This window comes from Bactrocera latifrons, unplaced genomic scaffold, assembly GCF_001853355.1.
Source record: "Bactrocera latifrons isolate USDA-ARS-PBARC rearing strain unplaced genomic scaffold, ASM185335v1 scaffold_27, whole genome shotgun sequence".
Classification (NCBI taxonomy): Eukaryota; Metazoa; Arthropoda; class Insecta; order Diptera; family Tephritidae; genus Bactrocera; species Bactrocera latifrons.
The window spans coordinates 843260-867538 of record NW_017536296.1 but is presented as its reverse complement, the minus strand read 5'-3'; the positions used below and the strand labels follow the sequence as shown (position 1 = coordinate 867538).

The window sequence follows — 24279 nt, the reverse complement described above, 5'->3', positions numbered from 1 at the left end:
TCGAAAAAACCGTATGATGCTGGTGGAAAAGTGCCATCGCATTATAGACAATGTGCCATAAAAGCCAGTCTTTCAATATTTGAATTGTATGGTAATGCTTTAAGTCAAAAATTTTCCATTTTAAATCGACCATTAGATCGTAGCCATGATACAGCAAAGCATAAAAAATTTGCGCTAACGTCATAGGAGTTTAAATTGCCAAAATGGCAAGGTTCCAAAAAGAAGAAACAAAAGAATACCCCATTCTTATACAGTTTCAAACATAAAAGCGATCATATTACAATTTATATGTTTCATATGCACATATCTTGAAAACATAAAACTTCGCTTTTGTTTTTCCAACTCAATTTGCTCACCAATGGCATACAAAAATTATTGATTTAAATCAATCGCTTTGGATAATTTGCTTAATTTGCATTAACTTGTAATTTATATTCACTTAACTCAATAAGTAACACATAACCCGACATTTGGCAGCGGCAAGTGGCCTACAACATTTCGAAAACCCAAAATAAAACATTAACTCGGTGTGGGGTCGCGACTAGGTGGAAGTCTTATTGATTGTGTCATTAAAGCGGGCGCGAACAATAGCAATAAGTTGCGCGGCGTGGCAAGAAATTCAAAATCGAAAATAAATTTCAGTAAATTGTTATATGTATTAATTATATACACACGTATGTGCATCTGTATGTTTGAAGAAAGCGCGTGGAAAAATATGGCGAACGTTACTGCTATGTCTGTAGTTTGTAACCGGCTTAATGTATGCGCTTCATTTATGAAATGCATATGAGCGCGTTCATAATTGCCAAAATGATGATTTGTTGTACTATTTAAAAATGATTATAGTCAAAAGGCGGTTTAAAAATGAAAAGACTTAATAATGCCGCGTGTTGAATAGTAATGTAGAAAAGCAGAGGCGTACGAAGTGTCGTTGAGAAGAAAAAGAGAAACAATTTATACAGTTCTATTTAAACTGCGAAGTACAGTTAATACCTGCAACAAAAGGCATGTGGAACAAAAAAAAAAATAAAGAAACAAGTCGAAATCGATAACTCTGCATTTGAGTCGGAATTATTAAAATGAGGCTGAAACAATAAGATTGTCATATATTCAAAGGTGGAGGGGAGATTTTTTGGGAACTGTTGACAGAAGACATTTTCTAAGTGTGTAAAGTAAAAATTGTTAAATGTCTTCCACCAGAGGATTCTCCATATCAGCCCAATTGTTTATAAGCACTTTCAAAAGATTCCCTACCGAAAAAATATATATAAAAAATAATAAAAAATAATAAAAAACAAATAATAAGAAATTAAATTCTCCAGAAAAATTTAAAATTTTAAAATTAAAACTTTGTATTTCTAAACAAACATCGTGTGCGCAATCGATGCGAATGTTGGAAAATGCTTACAGTGATTCAGTTTTATCAAAAACGCAAGCCTACGACTATTACAAAGCCTTCAAAGACGGTCGACAGACTGAAGACATGTCTTGTTCTGGACAACCTTCGACCTCTTCAACTGATGAAAATATAAAAAAATTAAGAATATGGTATGGTACTCGAAAAATCGGAAGGCAGAGCTTTGTTGTTGCTTTCATAGCTATCTTTTTATATGAAAGCAGAGTCTAAAACATAATTTGCGAATAAAAGACGGCTTTCCTCAATGTCTGGTAAGCAACCATATGTCAGCTGCTAATCAGGTACAGAGAAAATTAAATTGTTATCACCTCGGATAAAACTCTGAACCTTCTTTTACTTTATTTGAACTTTTAGAACCTCGAACACCAAATGAGCAAAGGTCTAGTAAAAATATTTTCATTATTTTTCTAACAGTTGGCAATCTGCATCACGCGTTGTGTACGTGCGACCAGGCTGCACTTTATGATAACATTTCGTGTTAAGAAAACTGTTCAAAAAGTTTTGTGATTGCTTGACCCGGTATTGGTTGAACACACGTGAAAGAGGAACACTAACAAAGAAAAATACGTTATATTTTACAATTTTTTTTCAATAAGCAAAAAGGCCGCCCCAAATTTGAATAATGTTTATGTAATGTTAATGTTTTAATTTCATGGATTCCGTTCAGGTAACTTTAATGTAAAAAAAGCGCCACAGTCTAGAAAAATCATTAGAAATCATTAAGATAATGGAAATCTTCAAGTCGATTGTCCAGTAGCTCTGAAACTATTTATATAAAGCTGAATAAAAAAGACGCTTGATGTATGGATGCGACAAGAGTTAACCAAAAAATACATGACCCGAATTTCCAGCTGTGAATCGGAAAAAAGTAGATCCATTTCTGAAACGGATGGTTACTGGTGATGAAAAATAAACATTTATGATAACGTCAAGCGAAAAGAGTATGATCAAGTCACGGTGAGGCGTCGTAAACGGTGACCAAACCAGAATTGACTTTCTGCACAGTTTTGCTATGGGTTTGGTTGGATTGGCAGGTTATTGTCTATGGTACTTCCGACCAAACTTTTATTACGTACCGTACTGTCAACAATTGCACCGTTTTACCGTTTGCCAAAATCAGGTCACAAAATAATGTATTTTAAAGAATGGAAAATTAACAGGTCCATTGAATACTCCCCGGCCTCCACATAGATGTCGCTAAAATTCATATTCACTTCACTCCAAACTCCGTTTGATAGTCATTCGAGTTCACTGCACACTACAAGGTAATGGTGCTGTATTTTGGAATAATTTCTATTGTCTGCCTTGAAAAGGGAAATACCACCAACAGTAACTATTATGCAGCGTTATTGGACCGTTCGAAAGAAAACGCTGAAAAACGGCTGCATTTGAAGGAAACGTAAGTGCTGTTTGTCATAAATTAGTGCCAACGTTGAAAAAAATACATGAATTGCGCTTCGAATTGCTTACGCATCAACCGTATTCTTCAGATCTGGCTCCCAAAGACTGTTTCTGTTTTCAGACCTCAAAAGAATGCTCGATGGGAAGAAATGTCGAATGAAATGGTGATTGCCGCAACTGAGCGCTATCTTGAAGCAAAGGATAAATCGTACTACAAAAATGGTATCGAAAAGTTGGAGAGTCGCTATAATAAGTGTATCACTCTTGTTGTATAAACAAAAAAAAAAAATAATAATAATAAATAAATAAATAAAACTTGTTTTACTATGGTATACCGGAGACGAATGCACCCGTATATGATCGCAAAATATAGACGCAATGTGTTACATCTATAATGATACTATTAAAGAGCTGAAAGAGTATAATATCTAATACTGTTTCCCATAATTTTTATAAAAAAAAGTAATTTCTATTAATTTTTGTAAGTATTTATTTCATTTTCGCTGTATATTTAGATTAATATTTAAATAAATTAACATACATATACAAATCGCACTTAAATATTATATCACAATTTTTTAGACATTATCTGGTCTATATATATGTATTTATGTGTAGAAGGAAAATCTTATGTTTAGACTTTATTTGTTATACATAAACTAATTTGCTCACAAAATCACACGTAAAACATTTTTATTTGCCTTACAAAACTCGACTTACAACCGTTACTCCTTTCCTTAAGGCTAGAAACTAGTGGCTTTGTGACTTGAATACATACATATGTACATATAATATATAAGAATATACATGAAATATTATTAATTTTAGTTTAAGAGTTGATTTTTTTTAGATAGCTGGAGTAGTAAAATAGCAAGCTGAAGCTTAACTTGAGATAACTTCTATTCCTGAAGCTGAAGCTTTACATGAATTTACTTTCATGACACAATTTTTTTAATTTAATTTTAAAATTTTTGACTTATATAAATTTATGAAAAATAAATTCTTTTCAATGTGATGAGTATAATAACATGGTTCTTATAATAATAACAACAATAATTATTGTTTTGAAATTTTTTAGCAGAATTGTACTGACTTTTTAGCACCAATAAGTGATATATAATTAGATTTTCTCTAGTAAATCTAGTAGATAGAAGTTTTAAAAAGACTTCAGTAGTTTTAAGAACATTCTTTCTATATCAAAAATAGCACAGCTTTCTCTGAAGATTGACTTTATCCAACAAGTTTCGACATTTCTTCGAAGAAATATTAATATTTCGGAATCGGAAATATCAATCCGAAGCTAGTTTGCTAGGTGCGCTTGAGTTTAAGAACATGTAATAAAGATACATATTATATAGGAAATATATATAATATATATATATATATATATATATATATGTTTGGTGGCGACAAACGCCCGCAGTACGGGGCTGGCAGATCGAGAAGACTGCAAGAAATGTCTAGCGCATGGCACCAGGGAAATAATGGAGCATCTCTTGTGCACTTGTCCCGCATTGGCAAGACTAGGCTGTAAGCATCTGGTGTCCGAAGGTATGATACACTGGAGAAGGTATCGACAGTGAAGCCACTGAGTCTGCTAAAATTCGCGTCAAGCGCAAGTATCCTAAGGGACGACTACTACTCCTCATGGACCTAGTAACTGAACTCCATCTGGCATCGCAAAGGGCCGAAACTATGCGTAGCTTATTGGACAACCGGATTAAGCTAAGCTCATATATGATATTTAAGCATTATATATCTCTTTTGAAGAAAATACGAACTTCAGGCATATCACAAGCCTCTTAGTTTAGTTGCAAAGTTTTTCAAAGAAAAAAAAAAAACTTACAACTTTTAGAACCCAACATTTTGTAGAAAAAAATCAAGAGATAGATTTTCAAGTATATATCTAAAGTAATTTCACCACAACTAGATGGAGGGAAAGATGCATAACCATGTACATACGTATAAATAATTTAACTTGTATCAGTCAGATTTACATACAAACATATCAGATTTGTGATGCTTTTGGTAAGGACTTACAGGTTCCAAGACATTACAGTTACACTAATACACATTTATGAGCTTAAAGCTATGACTTTACAGTGACTTGTGCGGAGCGCCTCAATTACTTAATGCCCTACAATTACACATACAACTAACTATCAATATAAATATTAGAATTTCTAGCCCTAACTAATTTAGAATACATTTTTACATTGAGCACCGCAAGCGTTTCTCTTGGGCTTTCACAAAGTCTTCAACGCCATCGCAGATAAGTTACTAGCTGTTACTGATCATTTGCTTGCACTTATCCACCTGTCCTAGCACCCGATCAATGCGATCGTTTAGTATTTTTATTGATTTATCCGGCAACGTCGGCAGCACATCGCGTACCTCGGCGCTCGCCGTTTGTTCGAAAACCTCGCGAAGTTTACGACCCGCGCCAGCATCGCGCAGCTGCCGCAAAGCGCGTATGGTGGGCTCACGAAAGACGCACAAGTTATTCAGCAAGAGGCCATGGTAAGCCTCGTATTTCTTGAGCAAGCGATAACCATGTAGCAAGCCGGATTCGTTGTCGAGGAAGATCAGTAACTGCGAGTTGGACTGACGTGCTAGATTATGCGCCGGTGCGGCCATAATTTCAGCGTTCCATTGGAAGTTGTAGAGATTGTTGACGACACGATCCAGATTCGCAATCAAATAATCGAACACTATCAAGTCCGACCATTGAGCGAGTTCAACCAGGCGCTCAAGCGCCAACGAGTTTGGCGTAATGGATATGTTGATGGAAGCATTTTCGGCAGCTTCCACGCTAACAGAGCTGCCTTTGTCAGCCGTCGTGGTCGTGAACGCTAATGTTATATTCCAAACATCTTGCTTATTGAGATGACGATCGATCGGTTGGAAAGGTTGTGGTATGCCGGCTGGTTCGAGATTTGGCAGCCAACGCGTCAACACCACTGGGCGTTGCTGTTTCCATTGCGCTTGCATTATGTCATGCACAACGTTGGTCCATTTGTCCGATTCCACATTCACCGTGAGTACGGCGCTGGGTGCGAGATTTGTCATATTCAATAATCGTCCCAAGTAGAAGGAGAAAAGTTCACCTTGTATTTGGTCGGTGTTTTGACGATAGCGCGCACAGGCGCGTGTACCATCACGGAAGGTGAGCAGCCGATTTTGCATGCGTCCGCAGCCCAACTCTAGTCGTTGCACCGCCGTTTCGGACGTAACATAGGCATTCCAATCGCGTGTGTCTTGTGCGCTGAAACCTTGTGGCAGCGCGCGCTCTACCAGCTCACCCCAGTATATGTTGGATTTGATGATCCCTGGTGCAGTCGGTGTTGCCGACTGGTGTTTCTTCTGTGCACTCGGTCGTTGTAGTATATTCTTCGGCATGATGTTGTTGTTTTCTAAAGTTTGTTGCTCCGACCAAGTTGGCGCGCTGAAATCGTGCAGCATTTTCGAAGTACGCTCCGCTGTCGGTCGCGCTAGAGGTGCATCCGCCGTGCGCTGTACACGCGCATCGCGTCTATCGTCAGCATGATGCGCGCCGTCGCTCAAAATTTCCTCCGCGCCAATCCGGCCTTCGTGTTCGCTAATGAAGGCGACGTTAAAGGGGCTGTGCGGCACCTCCTTGAGGTTGGTTCTGTGCGTTGCCGCTGTTGTGCGATTAAAGGGTGTTGCTAATTTGACTTTATCATAAGGCAGCGCTTCCCAACCCGAAGCAGTTAAGCCGAGCGTTACGTGTTGGCCCACTATAGCTGCAGGCGGCGCGGGCTCCGTTGATAACTTTGAGAATACATTACTCAAATCCACCATAGGCACGAATATGCCGAGGAATAGCCCACAAATGAATGCCGCCAAAATGCAAAGTAAGCAAGTTTGGCGCTGAAACCAACGACGTCGTCCGAGCGGCAGCAGTGATAAGGTGGACGCTAAGGCATCAGCACCGCCATAACGATAGTGTGTCATTTCGCTTAAATCACTGAGCGTTGCCGTGATTGTATTGATTGAATCGTGTGGTATATTAATGTCGAGCGCAGCTTTCGTCTGCGGCGTTGCATATAAATGCGTGTTACGGCATGCGCTATCGTTTTGGCAAGTTCGTTTAGTCGACTTTGCATGCATTTGTGTTGCGATTTTGTAATTGTCGTGCATGTTTTCAGTTTTTCAAATTGCTAAATTTGCTTCTAAGCTTAAAGCTTCATTAGATGAAAGCACTAATAGCACTTGACTGAAAGTTCTATCAGCACTTGTATGAAAGTTGGCACACTCAACGGTATTTTTATGTTTACTTTGTGTCTGTCGCCATAATGCTTGGTAGCACTTGTCTTTCAAAGCTTTCAATTATTAAATTTGTTTAAATTTTGTTTTTTACTGTGGAGCTTGCATACGCGACAGGTGTTCGTTCGTGAGCTTCCACTCAGAAAATTTATGTAAACGATTTCACTTTATTTTTACTGTGGAGCTTTTATGCGCGACAGGTATTCGTTCGTGAGCTTTCACTCACAAAAATTTTTAGAACGTTTACAGTTTTGTTTTACGGTGGAGCTTTCATGCAAGACAGGTGTACATTTCCTTTGATAAAAGCTCTAACACATAATATTGGTGTGTGCTTCAAATTATTGTTTTGGTCTCAACGGTCTCTTATGAGATTCAAGCTCACTTATAGCGCTTTTGGAGAAACATAACTTTTTTAATATTATTATTTTATGGCTTTTTCTCTTTAATTTTTAATGAATTTTTTTTTTTAATTTTTGCTGGAACCTTTTTATCTAGCTTTCTTCAGTAAATTACACTATTTTGTTTGTAGTTTACGAAGCTGAAAATTATGTTTTCATAGCGCGCTCATAACAAATTTTATTTGAGTTTGGGTTTCCAATAAGAAATTCCACTTTTGCCGTCGGTAAGCGAAGTCGAAGAGTTCGCACAATAAATTCGCTAACGTCAATCGTTTTGCTCAAACGTCAATTTTAATGTCGGTGATTGTAAATCCTTTTTAGTGTTTTTTGGGGTTTTTGGCGACACTTTCTTTTTCCTTTTTTATTTTTTCACATTCCTTTCATATAGACACGAATTTTTGGCACCGCGAGCAATGAATGTTTGTGCGATTTTGCTGACAATCAAATCGAAATTGCATAAAAATGTGTTCAATAAATTTGTTTTTCATTGCCTACATTCACTAAATGGTAGTAAAACGACCAAAAAACATGGTGAACGGCGCCGACACCGTTACATATGCGCTTGTCGTACAGTTTGTGGGCAACAATAATAACTTTCGTGACGATATATTTTCGTTTTGCAAAAACCACTTCAGATAATATCGCCCAGCAAACACACAGTGTAGCGCTCAATGATTGTTTGTCTTATAACATGGAGTTATTGTGCAATTTTTTCAATAAAAATTTTATGTTTTTGCCAACGCTTATATAAAGCAGGTTGTATTAAACACAATTGGCTTGGTTTTTAATCATTTTTTATAATTTATAGTTAATGCAAGATATTATTTAAACAGCACCACACAAAAAATTCATCCGTAAGAGGCACCGCACGCAACGAAATTCAACAGCAGACTGGCTTGAAAACGCTCACAACACCACATTAAAGCAGGATGGGCGCCACAGCACACTCAGAGTCAGCCAGCCGGCTAACAGGCGCGCTCATCTCAATCTCAACTCAGTCCGTCAGCCGAAATGTGACTCACAAACACCAGCAGAGACCACCTGAGCGGCGCGCGGCGGCAAAGCACCTGAAGTGCCTCTGCGCCGTGTTGTATATAGGACATTGTGCGCCGTGATGCTCAATGCGCTGGAGACAATTGCAAATATTTGCTGTGCGTTGACATAGAGGCGCGCGCTCGTGTATCTCCGCGTGTATACGGTTGTGGGGTTCGTGAGGGGCATGCAACATGCGCCACTGTTTACACGCACACATGCAGCGCAGTGCTGCGCGCACTCTTAACTTAGGTCAGCGGAGAACAGCGCGCTCATCATAGTGAAGTTGGTGTTGCTGTTGTTGTTGAGTGGTTGCTGGCGTTGAGCATTGTTTGATCTTCGCTCGTCGCTGCTACAATTAAGAATGTGTGAAAAAGAGCATAAACGTCCGTAAATATTAACTAATTGCTCTTGTTTTAGTCCCTACAATGTTGTTAGCTCAAAGTTTTTGTTTTTTCTTCTTTTTGTTTGCATATTTTTAGTTAGTTCGGGCAGGCAGTGCGCATTAAAAAGTTCCCAAACTTAATTAAGCTGTTGCATGCGGTGGTATTCATTCTTAAGTTTTGATTTCGTAGCGTTGTAGTTTAAATTTTATGTATTTAAATTATGTGTTTAAATGTAGATTGGTCGATAGGGTAGGCAGTTGTAATAAATTTAAAATTTTACTGCAAGTTTGTGTCTTAAGTCTTTAGTTCTTTGGTTCAAATTTATTGTTGCGGCTGATAAACACATGTAAGTGTCGTTAATTTTAGTTACGTTGTTTGCGTGTGTGCTTGGTTCTGATAAATATGTACTTTTACAAGTTTTGTTCAATCAAATTTGTTTAAGTTTTCTGATTCGCTTTCGATTTGCTGTTGTGAGGTGTGACTGATGAATTAGGTATTAGTGATTTTTTTCTTTTTTCTACTTTTTCCAAACACTTTCTTTTTCATTTAGCGACATACATATATCCTTACCTAAAAAGCAAAATAACTTAATATCACTTTTCATAAGTTTACAGCCGAAGGACAAACGATATAATGGAAACCACTCACATTGAAACAAAATTTGAGTTTTGATTCTTTGCGCTTTAAGCGGGTATTCCGGTTTAGAAATTCGAAAAATCGATTTTTTTGCATATTTTTATAGTATAACTCTTCAAGCACATGTCTTTAAGAGGATTTTTCGAAATTCATATTATTTTCCGAGTTACAGCTCATTTAGTGACGCGCCGACAAAACCGTTTCGCGGCTTTTTAAAGTTTTCAAACTTTAAACTTGTTTTTCTCATACTTTTCTAGAAACGGTGTGCATGATATCTCATGTTCTACTTTCTTATACACTATAGTATCGCACTACGAAGAGTTTTCGAAAGAGCTTCTTTTTTTTTTTTTAATTCCGAACCACAAAAAAGCGGAATAAACGAAACTTTTTGTTTTTCAAAAAAATACCTAAAATTCGGGCTTCTAAACCAGAATACCCCCTTAAAATCTGAAAAATATTGTGAATATTGTAAGTCAGTAGAATCCGTTGGCAAAAAATTTACCGAATTTTATAACACCTACTCTCCTTGGTACCCCTAATATCTAAACAGCCAAATATGCGAATTGAAACAACAAAATATTCACGAAAAGATACTGCATAAAGAAAAGAGCTATTTGGGCCTGTTTTTTGGTGTCAATAGCATCAGCAAGTAGTCATTCCGTTTCAATCAGTGCTGATCAAAGATTATTTATCGGATTTTATAAATTTTGCCAAATGTTGTCACCAAAAAATGTTCGAGAAAGGTCTAAAACTATACAAAAAATTGATCCGAACGAAAGAAAAATTGAATGAAGATAAGGCCCGCAGCTACCGTGTCAAGCATTTCTCATACGAATGTAACATTGACGCGCTTCGTACCAAAAATATTATCCACAGTGGTTTGAGATGATAAAAGATTTATGTTTAGGTCCTCTGATATCTACATGATGCCCACACGCCGACTTTCAAGTAAAGTGAACAAGTCCGGGTCATTTTTGATGGTATATATTTATTTACCACAAAAAAAAAAAAAAAAAATAAAATTTGCTAACTCAATGGTTTGCCTTATAAAGTGATCAATTCAAACATCTGCCAAGAAAATCACTTTAACACCAACTTTCAAATATTTTTTCCGATTTTAATTTTTTCTGTAAATTCTAGGATACTACTCTTCTTTTTTATAGGCGTATATTTTAGAATCATCAGTCCCCAGGAACCCGCCACGTAAAAAAGCATTCCTAATGAAAAGAAATGCCAATTTATTGGCTTTGTCAAATATGGGCTTCAAAAATTATAAAGCAATATGCTAAGGAGAGTTTATTGAATCCTCAAACAAAGGCATATGGTCAAACTTTTTTGAGTCAGCAAAATGTTTGAAATTTTCATAATTCATGGAAAAAAGTGGTAGGGTACTTGGCCAACGCATATCTATTGTAATAAATAGCTTTTAGTTAAGCCATGTATTCATTTAATGTATACCACCCTAAGATTAAAAAGTATATAAATGGAACCAAAACTGTTCAAGCCCCTTGGTACGGAATATGTGGACCCCAGAGCTAAAGTTGACTTTATAACGAAAATATCGGTCAATGTGTGAGATACAGGTACGTATTTGAAATTCTGAGAGAATCCTTTCCTGACAGTAGTATCTATGTGTATCAAAAATGTGTTGAATCGGATCAATACTTCCCGGAGCCGCCATATACCTAATATAAAGATTTTCGAACTTCCGGGTGACTTTGTATCGCATGTTACGGCCAATATGTGAGATATCTCAATGCATATTACAGTACGTGTTTTACTTATATAAGTATATATTTCTGGCTTAAATATATATTTAGTGAAAACTTGATCTGGCTTATATACTAACACACTCATTCATATTGAAAAATCAGTTATTTTGGCAAAAATTGATTATGGATTCCTAATATTTAGTAAAATTCAAAACGAAATGGGGCAACACCAAATTGGCGAACACCACACAGCAGCGCGACTGCCCACTGGAGCATTCCGGACTATTCCGATAGTAAAACTATTAATCGAAGCAGGTTTATCTACCTTTGCACTTTTCATCATGACCACTAAACTGAAATGCGCAGATCACCTATCAAATTTGCCCTAAAAACTCTTTTTGAAAATTTTAAGCAAACACACACACTCTACACACATGGTTGAAAGCACAGTAATATCGCCAGATAGCGCAAAGCAGTAGAGACAAGTATATAATCTTCAGTGACTGCTTATCATCACTCAAACCTATCTTTAACGTTATTTTTTCTGACCAAACGATTTGCCAAATCAGATACATACTTAGGCCCAACGTAGGGAAAATTAAATAGTCGTGGATTCCCAGTCATATCGGCATACAAGGGAATACTATAGCAGACTCCGAAGTAAACTCCGAAGCCTTAACAAAAATAACACCAGAAATGTAGCCAAAAAATTGTATCGTGAAACCGAAAAGGATTGCTGGGCCCGATATTCTCACTACTACAAAAACATAAATCACAAACGATGTCCTCCAATCCTTCCTATAACAATAACCAACAGACAGTGCATTATACAGCGTGCATTTCAAAGTAAACAGGACTTTAATTTTGGTTAAAAAATCGTCCTTCGAATGTTGGATTCTGAGCGGAACTGCGTTAAATTGATATTTTGGAGATACTCAATTCCATTTCTATGAATTTCAATGATGATTTCGGCTGATTTTTGATGAATTTACGCACAGTTCCGATGGAATTTCCGGTGATCACCACATGTTGATCGTCATTTATGTCCTCACGACCACTTTGAAAACGTTGAAACCACTCGTGCACTCTGCTACAGGATAGGCAATCATCGTCATAAACTTGTTTCATCAATTCTAAAACAAAATTTAATGTTGGCTCTTCATTCGAAGGTCGCTTTCGCACCGATAACACAAGCATGCTGACACTTAAAACGCAATAACTTCGCCTCCAATCGATGCAATTCTCACTGGAAAATCGGTAAAGATAGCAGATTCTAAAGCACCAGTCGACACTAGGGGGCGCTAGATTCAAAAAGTCCTGTTTACTTTCTAACGCACCTTGTATATACTGGCTTTCGACTTGGTCACACCACATTAACACATACACATTTATAGGGAAAATACATAACAGCCAGTTTGAACATATCGCAACCTGGAGAATCTCACAATTCAACATCTAGTAGAAAATTGTCAGCCATTAGAATACGTCCGATTAGAACCGAATATATTATTAACAGATTTTGTAAAATTTATCTGTACATTAAATATTTATTTTTAAATGTGATAAGGTAATACTATAATTAGTTTAGTAGATACATAATTATAATAAAATAATTTTTAATTAATAAGTTTTCGCTGTGGATGTCGGTTTGATGCAACCCTGTATCGAAGTTTATTTTAATACGAGTTTCTGTAAACAAACACATGCCATAGCCAACTCTCAAACGATAACTGTCATTTGACTCATGTAAACACTTGATGTGCTTTTTGGCTGTTGCTATAACAACAAAAACAACGAAAATCAAATCAAAAGTTTACAAACTTGGCATTTGCGTAAAAATATACAAACAAAAGTCTGAAGCAAAAGTATATTTTGTTTACAAACAACAGCAACGTGTCAAACAAATGTGAAGTTTTCAATTCAATCGAATAAAGTCACAGAAAACCCGGAATTATTTTACGCTACGAAAATTTCAAATTTCCAAACTATGTGTCGATATTCTTCTAACGCTTAAATTGTAGTAAAAAATTCATAAATAATTTGATATTTCATCAATGAGTCACAAAGTTTTGCAAACCGCAAACCGGCCAGCGACAAACAACGACAGATATTCGTGAATAACGGAGCGCTTGTGTGGTGAAGTTCGCATTACGAAGCTGAAAATCGATTTGAGTTTGAAATAGAGAATTAAAAATTATATGACAGCGCTCACTGTGTATTTTCATAAATACATATTTACACAACCGAAGAAACGAAAATCTACATACGAGCACCACTACGACAAATATTTTTGTAGAATCTTACAAGCAACAAAAAATGGCCGTTTTCAAATTCGACATACGCAGCCTATTTCCACAGCCCATTGTGAAGGTCGACTCCAGCCTGTTGCCGCACACGTTTCACGGTAATCGGCGGCAAGCGCTCGAGGCCACGGCCAAAATGTCAGCCATTATCGATCATTTGGGCCAACTGTCGGCCATCGCGCAAAAACTGAACATACCCATTACAACGGCGCAGAAATTACGTAAGTCGGACAATCAAATTGTCTACCTGATGGCCGATTTTGCTGAATTTAATAGTGGGCGTGGCGATGAAGTTGTCGGTTTGCTTAAGATCGGCATGAAAGATTTGTATCTCTTCGATGAGCTCGGTCAATCGCGTAAGGTGGACAATGCACCGTGCATACTGGATTTCTATGTGCACGATAAGCGACAACGCAGCGGATTGGGTAAAAAACTTTTCCAAACTATGTTAAGCGAGGAGAAGTGGGAGCCGGTCAAGTGTTCGGTGGATCGTCCGTCGGAGAAGCTTTTGGGATTCTTAAAGAAACACTACGGTCTGGAGCATGTCATACCGCAAGCCAATCATTTTGTGCTCTACGACGGTTTCTTCGAGCATGACAAAGCCAATGAACAGCCGCATGAAATGACGCGCTCGCGTAGAATGCTTATGGCCAATAGATATCTTTAGAGTTTCGACTTCAAAATAATCGTACTTTAACAATTTATACAAAATATATTATACTTTATTAACGTTTATATTTTTATGTAACGATCTTAATATAGCACATATAGCGTTTCTATAGTATATCATAGGTATACGTAAACAGAAAAACATATATTTTGTTACTCAGGATTTCTGATGATATTACTAAAACATATTGACTGCTTAAAATATTATATTATAAAAAAAAATTATAAATAAAAGAAAAATAATTATAAATCACACTTTGTAATTGAAGCCCCTTATATTTATATACTATATAAAGATAGACATATGTATATGTGTGTATTTATGTATAAAAAAAAAAATAATAAATTAACATTTAAACTATTGAAAAATCCACAATCTTTCAGAATTATGAAGTTACGAACCATTTCTTTCGTGAATACACTATTGCTTTCGATAATAACTCAAAGGGACATGAGGGATTAATTTAGGTACATATATACCAGCAGAGGAATATTGCTTAATGGACTAAGCTTGTCACCCGTTTACAAATGGTTCAACTTTGTTACGAAACTTCACGTTCTATAGAGAATGAGTTTCGCGCCCATCGCTCAACTTATGGTCAACATAATCGACCTACTGAGCGTACTATTTGCAACACCATCACCCATCTTGGGACCCAGCATTCATTATAGGATAATATTCCATCGAATAGACCACGGCCAGCACGTAGTGAAGAAAATGTAGTAGCCGTAGCTGAGTGTGTACACAACGACCGTGAAGAGTCGATTCGGCGCCGTTCGTAGCGACTCGGACTGACGTATGGAACGACTTGGTGCATTTTACGTCGAGATCATAAATTGAAAGCATACAAAATACACCTTGTGCAAGAACTGAAGCCGCTCGACCATCCTAAGCAACATCGCTATGCTCTATGGGTTCTTGAAAAATATCAACGATAGCAAGGACAACTCTTTCCAAATCAAAAAAGGCCGAGAACCCGGAAATACTGTATGGTCTACAGTATAGGGGAAAAGAAATAGCAGAACGAAAAAACAAATTGCAGAGGAAACCCAATAAACAATATTTTTTAACAAAATGGATGATAATCCAGCCGTTGTCGAAACGCCGTTAAATCCACAAAAAGTTACTATTTGGTGTGCTCTATTAGGTAGAGGGAATTATTGATTCCTATTTGGGTTTGGGTTTTTGTATTTCCCACATCAATAACGAACGCCTGAGTATAAAGTGCTTCAGTTAGCTCGGTATTCATCGCACTGAACTAGGAATCTAGCTACATAATTCATCAATTGAACGGGTCTCACTAATTAACAATGACTACGAATTTTGTTGGATATACTCAAGTCAATGGTCTCTGCTAATAGAACAAGGTTTACTGATATGTAGGAAACCAACATATTCGCATTTTATGATTGTCGAGATAATAACAGCGACTTCGGTAGACAAAATTTTACACACTTGGTTTGTTAAGATGGATTTCTAAGGACAAAGTCGTTCTGAAATCATTTCAAACTTTAAGTTGGGATGACGATAATAAATCTAAAATAACATTACATTTTGTTTTAGCAGTATTCTTATATTTCTATACCTCAAAAAAGCAAACTTTATTTCCGAACCGACAAATGTGTTCAATCTCAATTATGTGAAAAGGATAATGCTGAAGACCTCGCTTGCGAATGATAAGCAATTTCTTCAGAAGGCGTTTAGCTTTTAAATACTAATTAAAGAATACGCGGACCGATTTAAAGCATGGATCTAGTTGTGAACGAAGACTAGACGAAATATCAGCTGTTATTAAACAAACAGTCAGCGTTTGCGATGACTTGGTCATAATTTTGAAGTCGTAGATAATTTCGCCTATGTTGAAACCAGCATTAACACCAACAATAATGTCAGTCTCGAAATCCTACAGAGAATAACTCTTGCCAACACATGGAGTCCTCTCCCGACGAACAAAGATCAATCTCTATAAGTCATTCATTGGAGGATGACAACATCTGATGAGTCAACGTTACGAGTTTTCGAGAGAAAGGTTTTGCGGAAACGACAACATTGGCATAGTTCAGCGAAATCAAGAGACAACGGATACGACATGTTGCTAGGATTGAAGAGCACACTCCACGTTTTAAGGTTTTTGATTAAGCACCCATCTGTGGAAGCAGAGGAAAACCGTCCATTGGAAAATCCGGAGAAAGACCTGGTTACACTTGGGTCATGTTGTCTGGATGAACGAAAACACTTTAACTTTCAATGTTTTCGACCCGTTTGGCAAAGGAAGATCTGCACTCCGTTGGAAAGACCAGCTGGAGCCGGGCTTGGCTGCATTTAGTATCTCGAATTGGCACCAAACCAGTAAAGAAGTGGACGAAATATGGATGCATATGTAGTTTTTTGCTATTTTGAAAGAAAAATGCATATTAAGTGGTCCTATTTGAATAATTGACACCAACAACTCAATGGTGACGAAAACAACCTCAACAATTGGCACGACAATTAAAACATGCAATTTTGCTTATTTCACAATCGTACAATTGTTTAAGAGTTGAACAAGCGATGCTTTTGATAAAGCCACTATACACATTTTTATGGCCATATCTGTATAATTACGAAAATGCTCAAACACACAACAAATAAAGACAACAAAAACAATTTGCACAACAAAAGTGTGTAAGCTTTCTTATTTCGCGAACAAAAGTGGCTTGCTTAAGAAGTGGTTTGACTAAAATTGTACAAGAAAGTTTAATAAAAATTTTGTAACACTTTTTTGGACGAAAAAACGCCTTAAACGCGGTAGATGGTCCATAACATTTTTGTTAGGAAAACCAAATGAAAACAATAGCCAATAACAATAAAGACATAAAAATTTATTGACTTGTCGTGTAGACGACCAACAAAACAAAAACAAAAAGCAAATAAAAATTAAACGAAATAAAAAAAACAAAAAACAAATTCAATTGTATTTATTTATTGCCAGACCGAACAATTTATTATTATTGTGGCGTTGTGTGTCAGCGCCGTTCGCCGCTCGCTTCGGCTTGCTGGCAAAGAGCAGCCGAAAGAGCTGCAAGCTCGGGTTCAGAAAGAGCACCAACAGGTGTAAGAGTTCACAGGAGACGCACAGAAACGCACAGCCACATACAAAAGTATGTCTACATATACATATTTATACTTATTGGTAGATATGTGCATATGTATTGGTGTTTGTTGGACTGCGGCGGCTTCTAGCTGCGTTTTTATTCAATAATAATTTGTCACAGATTGAAATTGTCTGTTGAAACAAGTTTTTGTTCAAGCAAATATGACTTTGCTTGCAACAATCCTGTCTTTCAGCGTTGAGCAGCGGCAGCGGTGCTCAGCTTTAGTGGCTTTGTAAACACACACACGCGAATACTAATACTACATAAATGTATACATATGTATGTATGTATTTTGTAAGTTGGAATGAGTGTGCTTATGTATGTATGTCGGTAAGTCACGTGGTGAGTTATTTAAAATGCTGAGGGAGGTATGTTAGTTAAGTTGCAAGTTGTTGTCATTATTTAGTAAGTCGGAATAAGTGCAGTTAATTAGTGAGTTTATAAAATACTCGCACTTGGCACACCACTGTAGGATTGTGTGTATACTTTTGTAAATATTTCTAATGCAGAAAAACTTATTTCGACGATGAGGAAATATAAGCGGCGAGCTAAGAGACTAGATATTGCCTTTTCAAATTTGTGATTGACATAGCTTGCTCTAGATATGTTTCATCTGTTACTTTTATAATAATAAATCAAAGCTTAAACATTTCCAAATACATTTCTAAAGCAGCTGATTTTTAAAAATCTTATTTAATTTTCCCAAGAAAAAAAAGTATTAAAAAAAATGTAAATAATTAAAAATAATTTTTTTTAAATTTAAATTAATCCAAAAAAAATATTTTTACGAAATGTTTTTTTTTATATTTTCAAAGTTTAACTATTCAAGAATACATCTACAAAAGAATTTTGAAAAATTGTTATTATTTTCGTAAATATAAAATGTAACAAAATAGCACCCATATTTTATTTAATGAAAATTGGGTAGATGATATCTCAAAAAAGTATATTTTACTAAATTGATCTAAAATATTGTATTTGTGACCAAACTTCGTGTGGTGATTTAGTTTTATCAAAAACAAAAGCGTACGAGTAATACAAAGCCTTCAAGCACGGTCGATGGAACGTTGAAGACATACCTCGTTCTGAACGACCTTCAACCTGTTCAGCTGATGAAAATATTAAAAAAAGTGGTGTTTGAAAATTGTCAGGCATGTGTTAGGGGATGACAAGAAAACTTAACATCTCTCGCAAATGCGTTTAAACGATTTTGGTGGATATTTTGGGTATAAAAAGCGTTCTTGCGACTCGTCCTAGATTTTCTTCAAAAATAATACCGTAAACAGGTCTCTTTGGACATGCTTCATCGCACAAATTACGATCCCACATTCATGGAGAACATTATAATTGCCGATTAGACATGGATTTATGCGGGGGAAAATTAGCCGAAACCAGAAAACACGCCAAACATGTTCAAAAAGCAAGGCAATGCTCAATTATTATCAATATATTCGTGGTTTGGTGCATCAAGAATTAGTTCCGGAGGGACAAACGGCCCACAAGGAGTTCTATTTGGTCATATTGAGAAGTTTGCGTGAGAAAATCCGTCTAAAACGGACGGAACTTCGGAAGAACAATTCATTGATTTTACACGATGATAATGCACCATCGCATCGAGCCATGATTGTCACCGATCGATCAACCATAAAGTGTTTATGGTGAGTGTTTCGAGGAATGGAACAATCGTTGGCATAAGTATATTAAATCTGGTGGAGACAAAATAAATTTTCAGCCGGAACTAAAATTTAGACGCGATTTTCTTGTAGCTGTCTTCTTCAAAGCCATACCCACGATTTCTCAGGTTATACTGCACCGATTTAGCTGTAATTTTAAAAGAACTTCTTTCTTAGACTCTCTATAGCCTGTAACTATGCATATCCCCAAATGTTACTGTTTCAAAAATTCCAAACAGTCTCTTTTACGGCCAGTTATGGTCGCGTGCCAATTTTTTGAGATCCTACTTTTATCAGTTGCTAATTTTTTAAAGTTTTTTATTTTTTGATTTTTTCTTGTATTCGTTATAATTTTAATAAATAGGTAAGAAAAAAAGGGGGGAAAAATTAATTGCATGCCACTTTAAAAAAAGCTCAAATTCTTGCCTCTACAATTTTATTTTAATAATTTTTGCTAATATGTTGGAGAGCAGTGAATCGAACAAGTCATTGGCAAAAATGACATAGTACACTGGTATAAAAAAATGGATATAAAATAATTAGCGATTATACCTCTTTAATGTTATAAAAATTATATACCAGTGTAGGTGACTTATGCTAATTGCTTGTTCGGTTCGGCAAAGAAGTGGCGCATCGAAGGCGGCTAACAACAAAAATGAAGTGAAAATATATTATAGAGACAAGTGCACAATAATATATTACTGTTGCAAAAGAAAGGACGTACCAGAAACAATTCTATGCCATGACACACTATTTAGCTTAAAGAGTCGGTAACAACAATTTAACAAGTAAAAATGTTCAGTATACTACCCTAATATAAACTTAAATTAAATTAAGTCTATTTGAGGATCTAAGTCCCAAATCTTTGACTATAAACCATAAGAAATATCTGCCTCTATCCAGCTAACAAACTCAGCCAGTATCTTCCCAGCGGAAGTACTAAGTATAGAGAATGCTTGTGGTGCTCCATTGAATAACTACGGAAGGATGCAGAAAGCAACCAAATACACGGATAGATAAATGGCATTGCTTGTCTTGACGATGCCACAAATTAATTGAAGTGTAGTCCACAATTGCAGGAAGTCTTTAAGCTCACTTGCAAGTCAACTTCACTTATTCATAATTTATGTTCCGGGCCAAATTGACCAAGGTAGCAGCCTCCTTAGACGAAATCGAGGTGGGCCATACACGCTGGGAACGCTCAAAAGAAAACTTTATACATATTTTGAACAAATAGCTCATAGCAATGGGAAATCAATAACAATTTGCACGATAACGAAGCAGATCTGCCCCAAGTACTTATGATCAGGCAAGAACTAAACTTAAATAAATACTTATGACATATGTAGGTCCAAGTGTCTTAAGAACTACTTTTTTCTTGTTCTTGAAGAAACACATTCAGTTTTTTGGTAAAGTAATTAAAGAGTAAATTTTGACGTTCTTAGAGTGTCATTTGAATATATTTAACTCGAGTTTATGGCGCAAGGTGAATACTAGTTAACATTTTGAAATGTTGCAAAGGCACTTTTTGAATTTGCTTCACATTGATCGATGTAATTAGTTTCGATTAGTTTAATAAATTAAGAGAGATAAAAGTGGAAGAAATATATACATATGTATAAATAAAATAAAAAATAATTTTGACTTACATTTCATTTTGCTGCTTTAGATTGGTGTTATATTGGTGTCCAGCTGAGGTTTCCTGAATTTGGTTCGTTTTATCGTTTTTTGAGTGATGAAACCCTGAAATTATAAAGAAAAACAAACGTTAAGTTTTTGAATTTATTGTAACTTAATAATATTTATGATTCAAAAATAGTAAAAAAATTAAATTCACGTTTTCAGTTCTAATAGTTTTTAAGCTTTCCCCCTATGATCTTCAAAAACTTTCAGTTTCATAATATGAACGGTTTTCTAGAACTGCAATCTCTAAAAAAAAGTCAGATTTAAAGAAACGTTGGGTGGTTCAAACAAAAATTGTATTTCAAACCACATATTGTTTTCGAGAGAAAGGCGAATACCTCTGTCGATGGAATGATGAGTTGTATGAAATATACGACGACATTAACATAGTTCAGCGAAGTAAGAGACAGCGGCTACGCCGGCTAAGTCATGTTGTCCAAAGCGACAAAAACCGGAAGCTGAGGGTGAGCAACACTACCACTCCGTTGGAAAGACCAGATGGAGAATGACCTGGCCACAATTGGAATATCCGTTTGACACCAAACAGCGAAAAAGAAGAATATTGGTGCGCTGTTGTAAACTCGGCTATAACCGTGTAAGTATTGTCTACGGCAATAAACAAGAAATGGAGTATTAAATAATAAAAAATACGTGTAGTTTTAGAGCCACTAACTAAGAGATGACAACTGTTAAAACCGTATCTTTAATTGAGGCTTCGAATTCACGACCATAAAGCGGGAATACCGCAGTAAACACACTGAGCTGCACATACCATTAATTAAAGAGCAATAATTCTAATATAATTAATAGATTGTTCAAACTATACTGATCGCATATCTCCTGCTAGATAAGATGCGATGAACTTCCGAGAAATTATGCGGCAACACGGCATACCTCCACACATACATACATATATAGATACATAAGTAAATACAACTCTGTACTCCACAAAAACACCCACTTGTGAAGAGCGCTGCACAATTTGTCTCTTCAAACACTAGTAGGCTGCTCCATACTACAAACAAACACACACAGGCACAGTTATCAAATGGTGTGGAGCACATATGCTCATTTTGCCCTTTACTCTCTGCAATGTTGACTCTTCGGTATGGTGTATTATGTCCTCAGAATTTGTATACATTTTTTATTGCTACCTTAATAAAAGTGATCGCGCCTTCTGCCGCTCTGCTTCCACCGTTGGCTGCACATCACTGCGGCAGCTGATTACTCAAAAGTGTTTTCGAGGCGTTTATAAATGAGTGCGACTGCTGTGACAATCGGCTGAGCCAACACACATGCATACACAGACACAGCGCACAGGGTTGCAACCAGTCAGCCAACTAACCAACCACAAATTGTGTTCACTTTATATAAAAAAGTGTCTTTTTTATGATGTCTGATGAGCGTGTATGGGATGCAATAAAATGCTCATATTTCGTCTTATGATTAGCTGTTCTTGTGATCTGGTCATCTTGTGAACTTGTGTGTGCTGTGGCTGTGTTGGCCGCCCGATACTCATACTAATGAGAGATTATAAATTATGGCAATATTGCCCATCTTTTCAAATGAGATCGCGTAACTACAACCGAATTTACGTGCTTTTCATCACGCATACACACACACACACACACACGTATAAATAGAAATTCAGACACACATAACACACACACGTGATGCTTATTAGGTCTATAAAATTTTAGTAATCAGTACACGCTGTTGGAGTTGTGTAATAATTCTAGAACACACCGATTAGATTACCGAGATCTCACCAACGCTAGGTATAAGCACCTAATCTACGCTGACAATGGTTGTAGGAAATAATCTGTGATAATTTTCTAGAAATGCCTACTGCGCTGCAAGTGCATAAAACTCCATAAAAATGGTGCCAAATGTAGCCAGGAAGTAACTGAGTTGGAGGTTTTGTCTTTACTTTTTCAAAACATAATATGAATAAGTTAAATTTGATTTCTTATTTTGAAAATATATCTCCAATATGTGTTCAAGAAAAAACGAAAATTTCGGCTGCACCGAAGCTATAATACCCTTCACAAGTGACCTTTTATAGCATAAAAAGCGCATAGAAATAGCTTTATCTTCAATTCCATGTAAAATGCGCTTTCCTACAAATTAGCCAAATTAGCAGTTTCTTGATGTCGGAAGGACATGTGCAAAACTTTCGATCGGCAGGAGCCGATAATTAGCTATACGGCGGTAAAGAACTAACAAGGTGCATGCATCAGCTTCATTGCAAGATGTGATCGGATGAAAGCATGTCCGACTATTATAATCTAATTGTGCTCTAATCCACAAAAAAGGGGACCACATAATCTGCGCCAGTCAACAAACTGAATGGACCTTATCAGTGTGGCTTCAAGCACTGTAATTCAACAGCTAACCAGATTTTCAAGATGCGCCAAATCTTGGGAAATACCCGTGCAAGGAAGATCAAAACACACTACCTCTTCGTCGATCTTAAAGCGGCCTTCGAAGGCACGAAAAGAAACTGCATCTATGTCGCTATGTCTGAACTTGAACTTGATATCCTCGCAAAACTAATATGGCCGTGTAAGCTGACGTTGAGCAACACCAAAAGCTCCGTTAGGATCGGGAAGGACCCGTTCGAGCCGTTTGATACTAAGAGTGGTTTTGGACAAGAAGACCAAACTATTGCTGGCGAAAATAATACGAGCTGCAGAGCTAAATAGACAAGGCACAATGCTTTATAAAAGTGTAAAGTTGCTGGCGTACGCCGATGATATTGATATCGTTGGCCTCCACGGTCGCACTGTTATGGATCTGGTTGTGAACGAGGACAAGACGAAATAACTCCTGTCTTCAAATAATGAGTCGTCGCATTCGGAGCATGGCTCGCACGTCACTGTTGACAGTCATAACTTTGAAATCGTAGATAATTTCGTTTATCTGGGAACCAGCATCAACACCAACAACAATATCAACCATTAAATTCAACGCGGAATCACTATTGCCTTCAGACTGAGTAGGCAATTGAAAAGTATATTTCTCTGTCAACGTGCAAAAAGCCAACTCTACAAGTCCCTCATCATTCCCGTCCTGCTGTATAGTGTGGAGGCGTTACTCCAATTAGACTACGATTTTTATGCTGTTGTCGAAAACTAAGAACTAGGTATGCCTGAAAATCCCTTTTGGGAATTGGAATCAATATTTTCGTGTGTGATGATCTAAAAGTATTTGTAAATTGGTCCCAATGACTGGGTTCCACAGTGTCAAACGGAAAATATATAATAATACGTTTTGACCATTTTGAGCAAAAAATCGTGAATTTTCGATTCAGTAGTTGAGTTTTTGGTCTTTTATTCCATTTAAACATCGATTTGCTTCAAATGGAAAACTCTTTAGCCTCATTAATAACTTAACGGCAAATATAATGTATGCCTGCGGGTGACTTAAATTGCTTTAGTTAATGAGTTTCCATGTTAAATCAGCAAATACTCGAATGTACAGATTATTATGTAACTTAAGTTGGCCAAAAAAATATTATGAAATTAAAATTAATAAGAGGAGAAAA

At 36.6% G+C, this 24279-nt stretch overlaps 4 protein-coding genes across 8 annotated transcripts in view; 2 read left to right on the top strand and 2 right to left on the bottom strand.

Annotated features, from left to right (window-relative positions):
- Positions 1-24279, bottom strand: part of LOC108969907 (proton-coupled folate transporter-like) — a 134309-nt gene that overhangs the window by 34049 nt on the left and 75981 nt on the right. For 4 of the 5 annotated variants that reach the window (XM_018934899.1, XM_018934898.1, XM_018934902.1 and 1 more), the window contains one exon: positions 20699-20792. The gene's annotated coding sequence lies outside the window, so the exon portion shown is untranslated. Of the gene's footprint in view, positions 1-20698; positions 20793-21886; positions 21929-24279 lie in introns of those variants that run through there. The other variant, XM_018934900.1, reaches the window with a different exon arrangement.
- Positions 1-24279, top strand: part of LOC108969910 — a 198385-nt gene that overhangs the window by 136715 nt on the left and 37391 nt on the right. The gene's annotated exons all lie outside the window — the stretch shown is intronic.
- Positions 3659-8379, bottom strand: LOC108969899 (extracellular serine/threonine protein kinase four-jointed). The gene has a single exon (XM_018934888.1). The coding sequence runs from the start codon at positions 6977-6979 to the stop codon at positions 5099-5101; it is 1881 nt and encodes a 626-aa protein (XP_018790433.1). The 5' UTR covers positions 6980-8379; the 3' UTR covers positions 3659-5098.
- Positions 13043-14498, top strand: LOC108969909 (alpha-tubulin N-acetyltransferase 1-like). Its single transcript, XM_018934905.1, has one exon. The coding sequence runs from the start codon at positions 13586-13588 to the stop codon at positions 14237-14239; it is 654 nt and encodes a 217-aa protein (XP_018790450.1). The 5' UTR covers positions 13043-13585; the 3' UTR covers positions 14240-14498.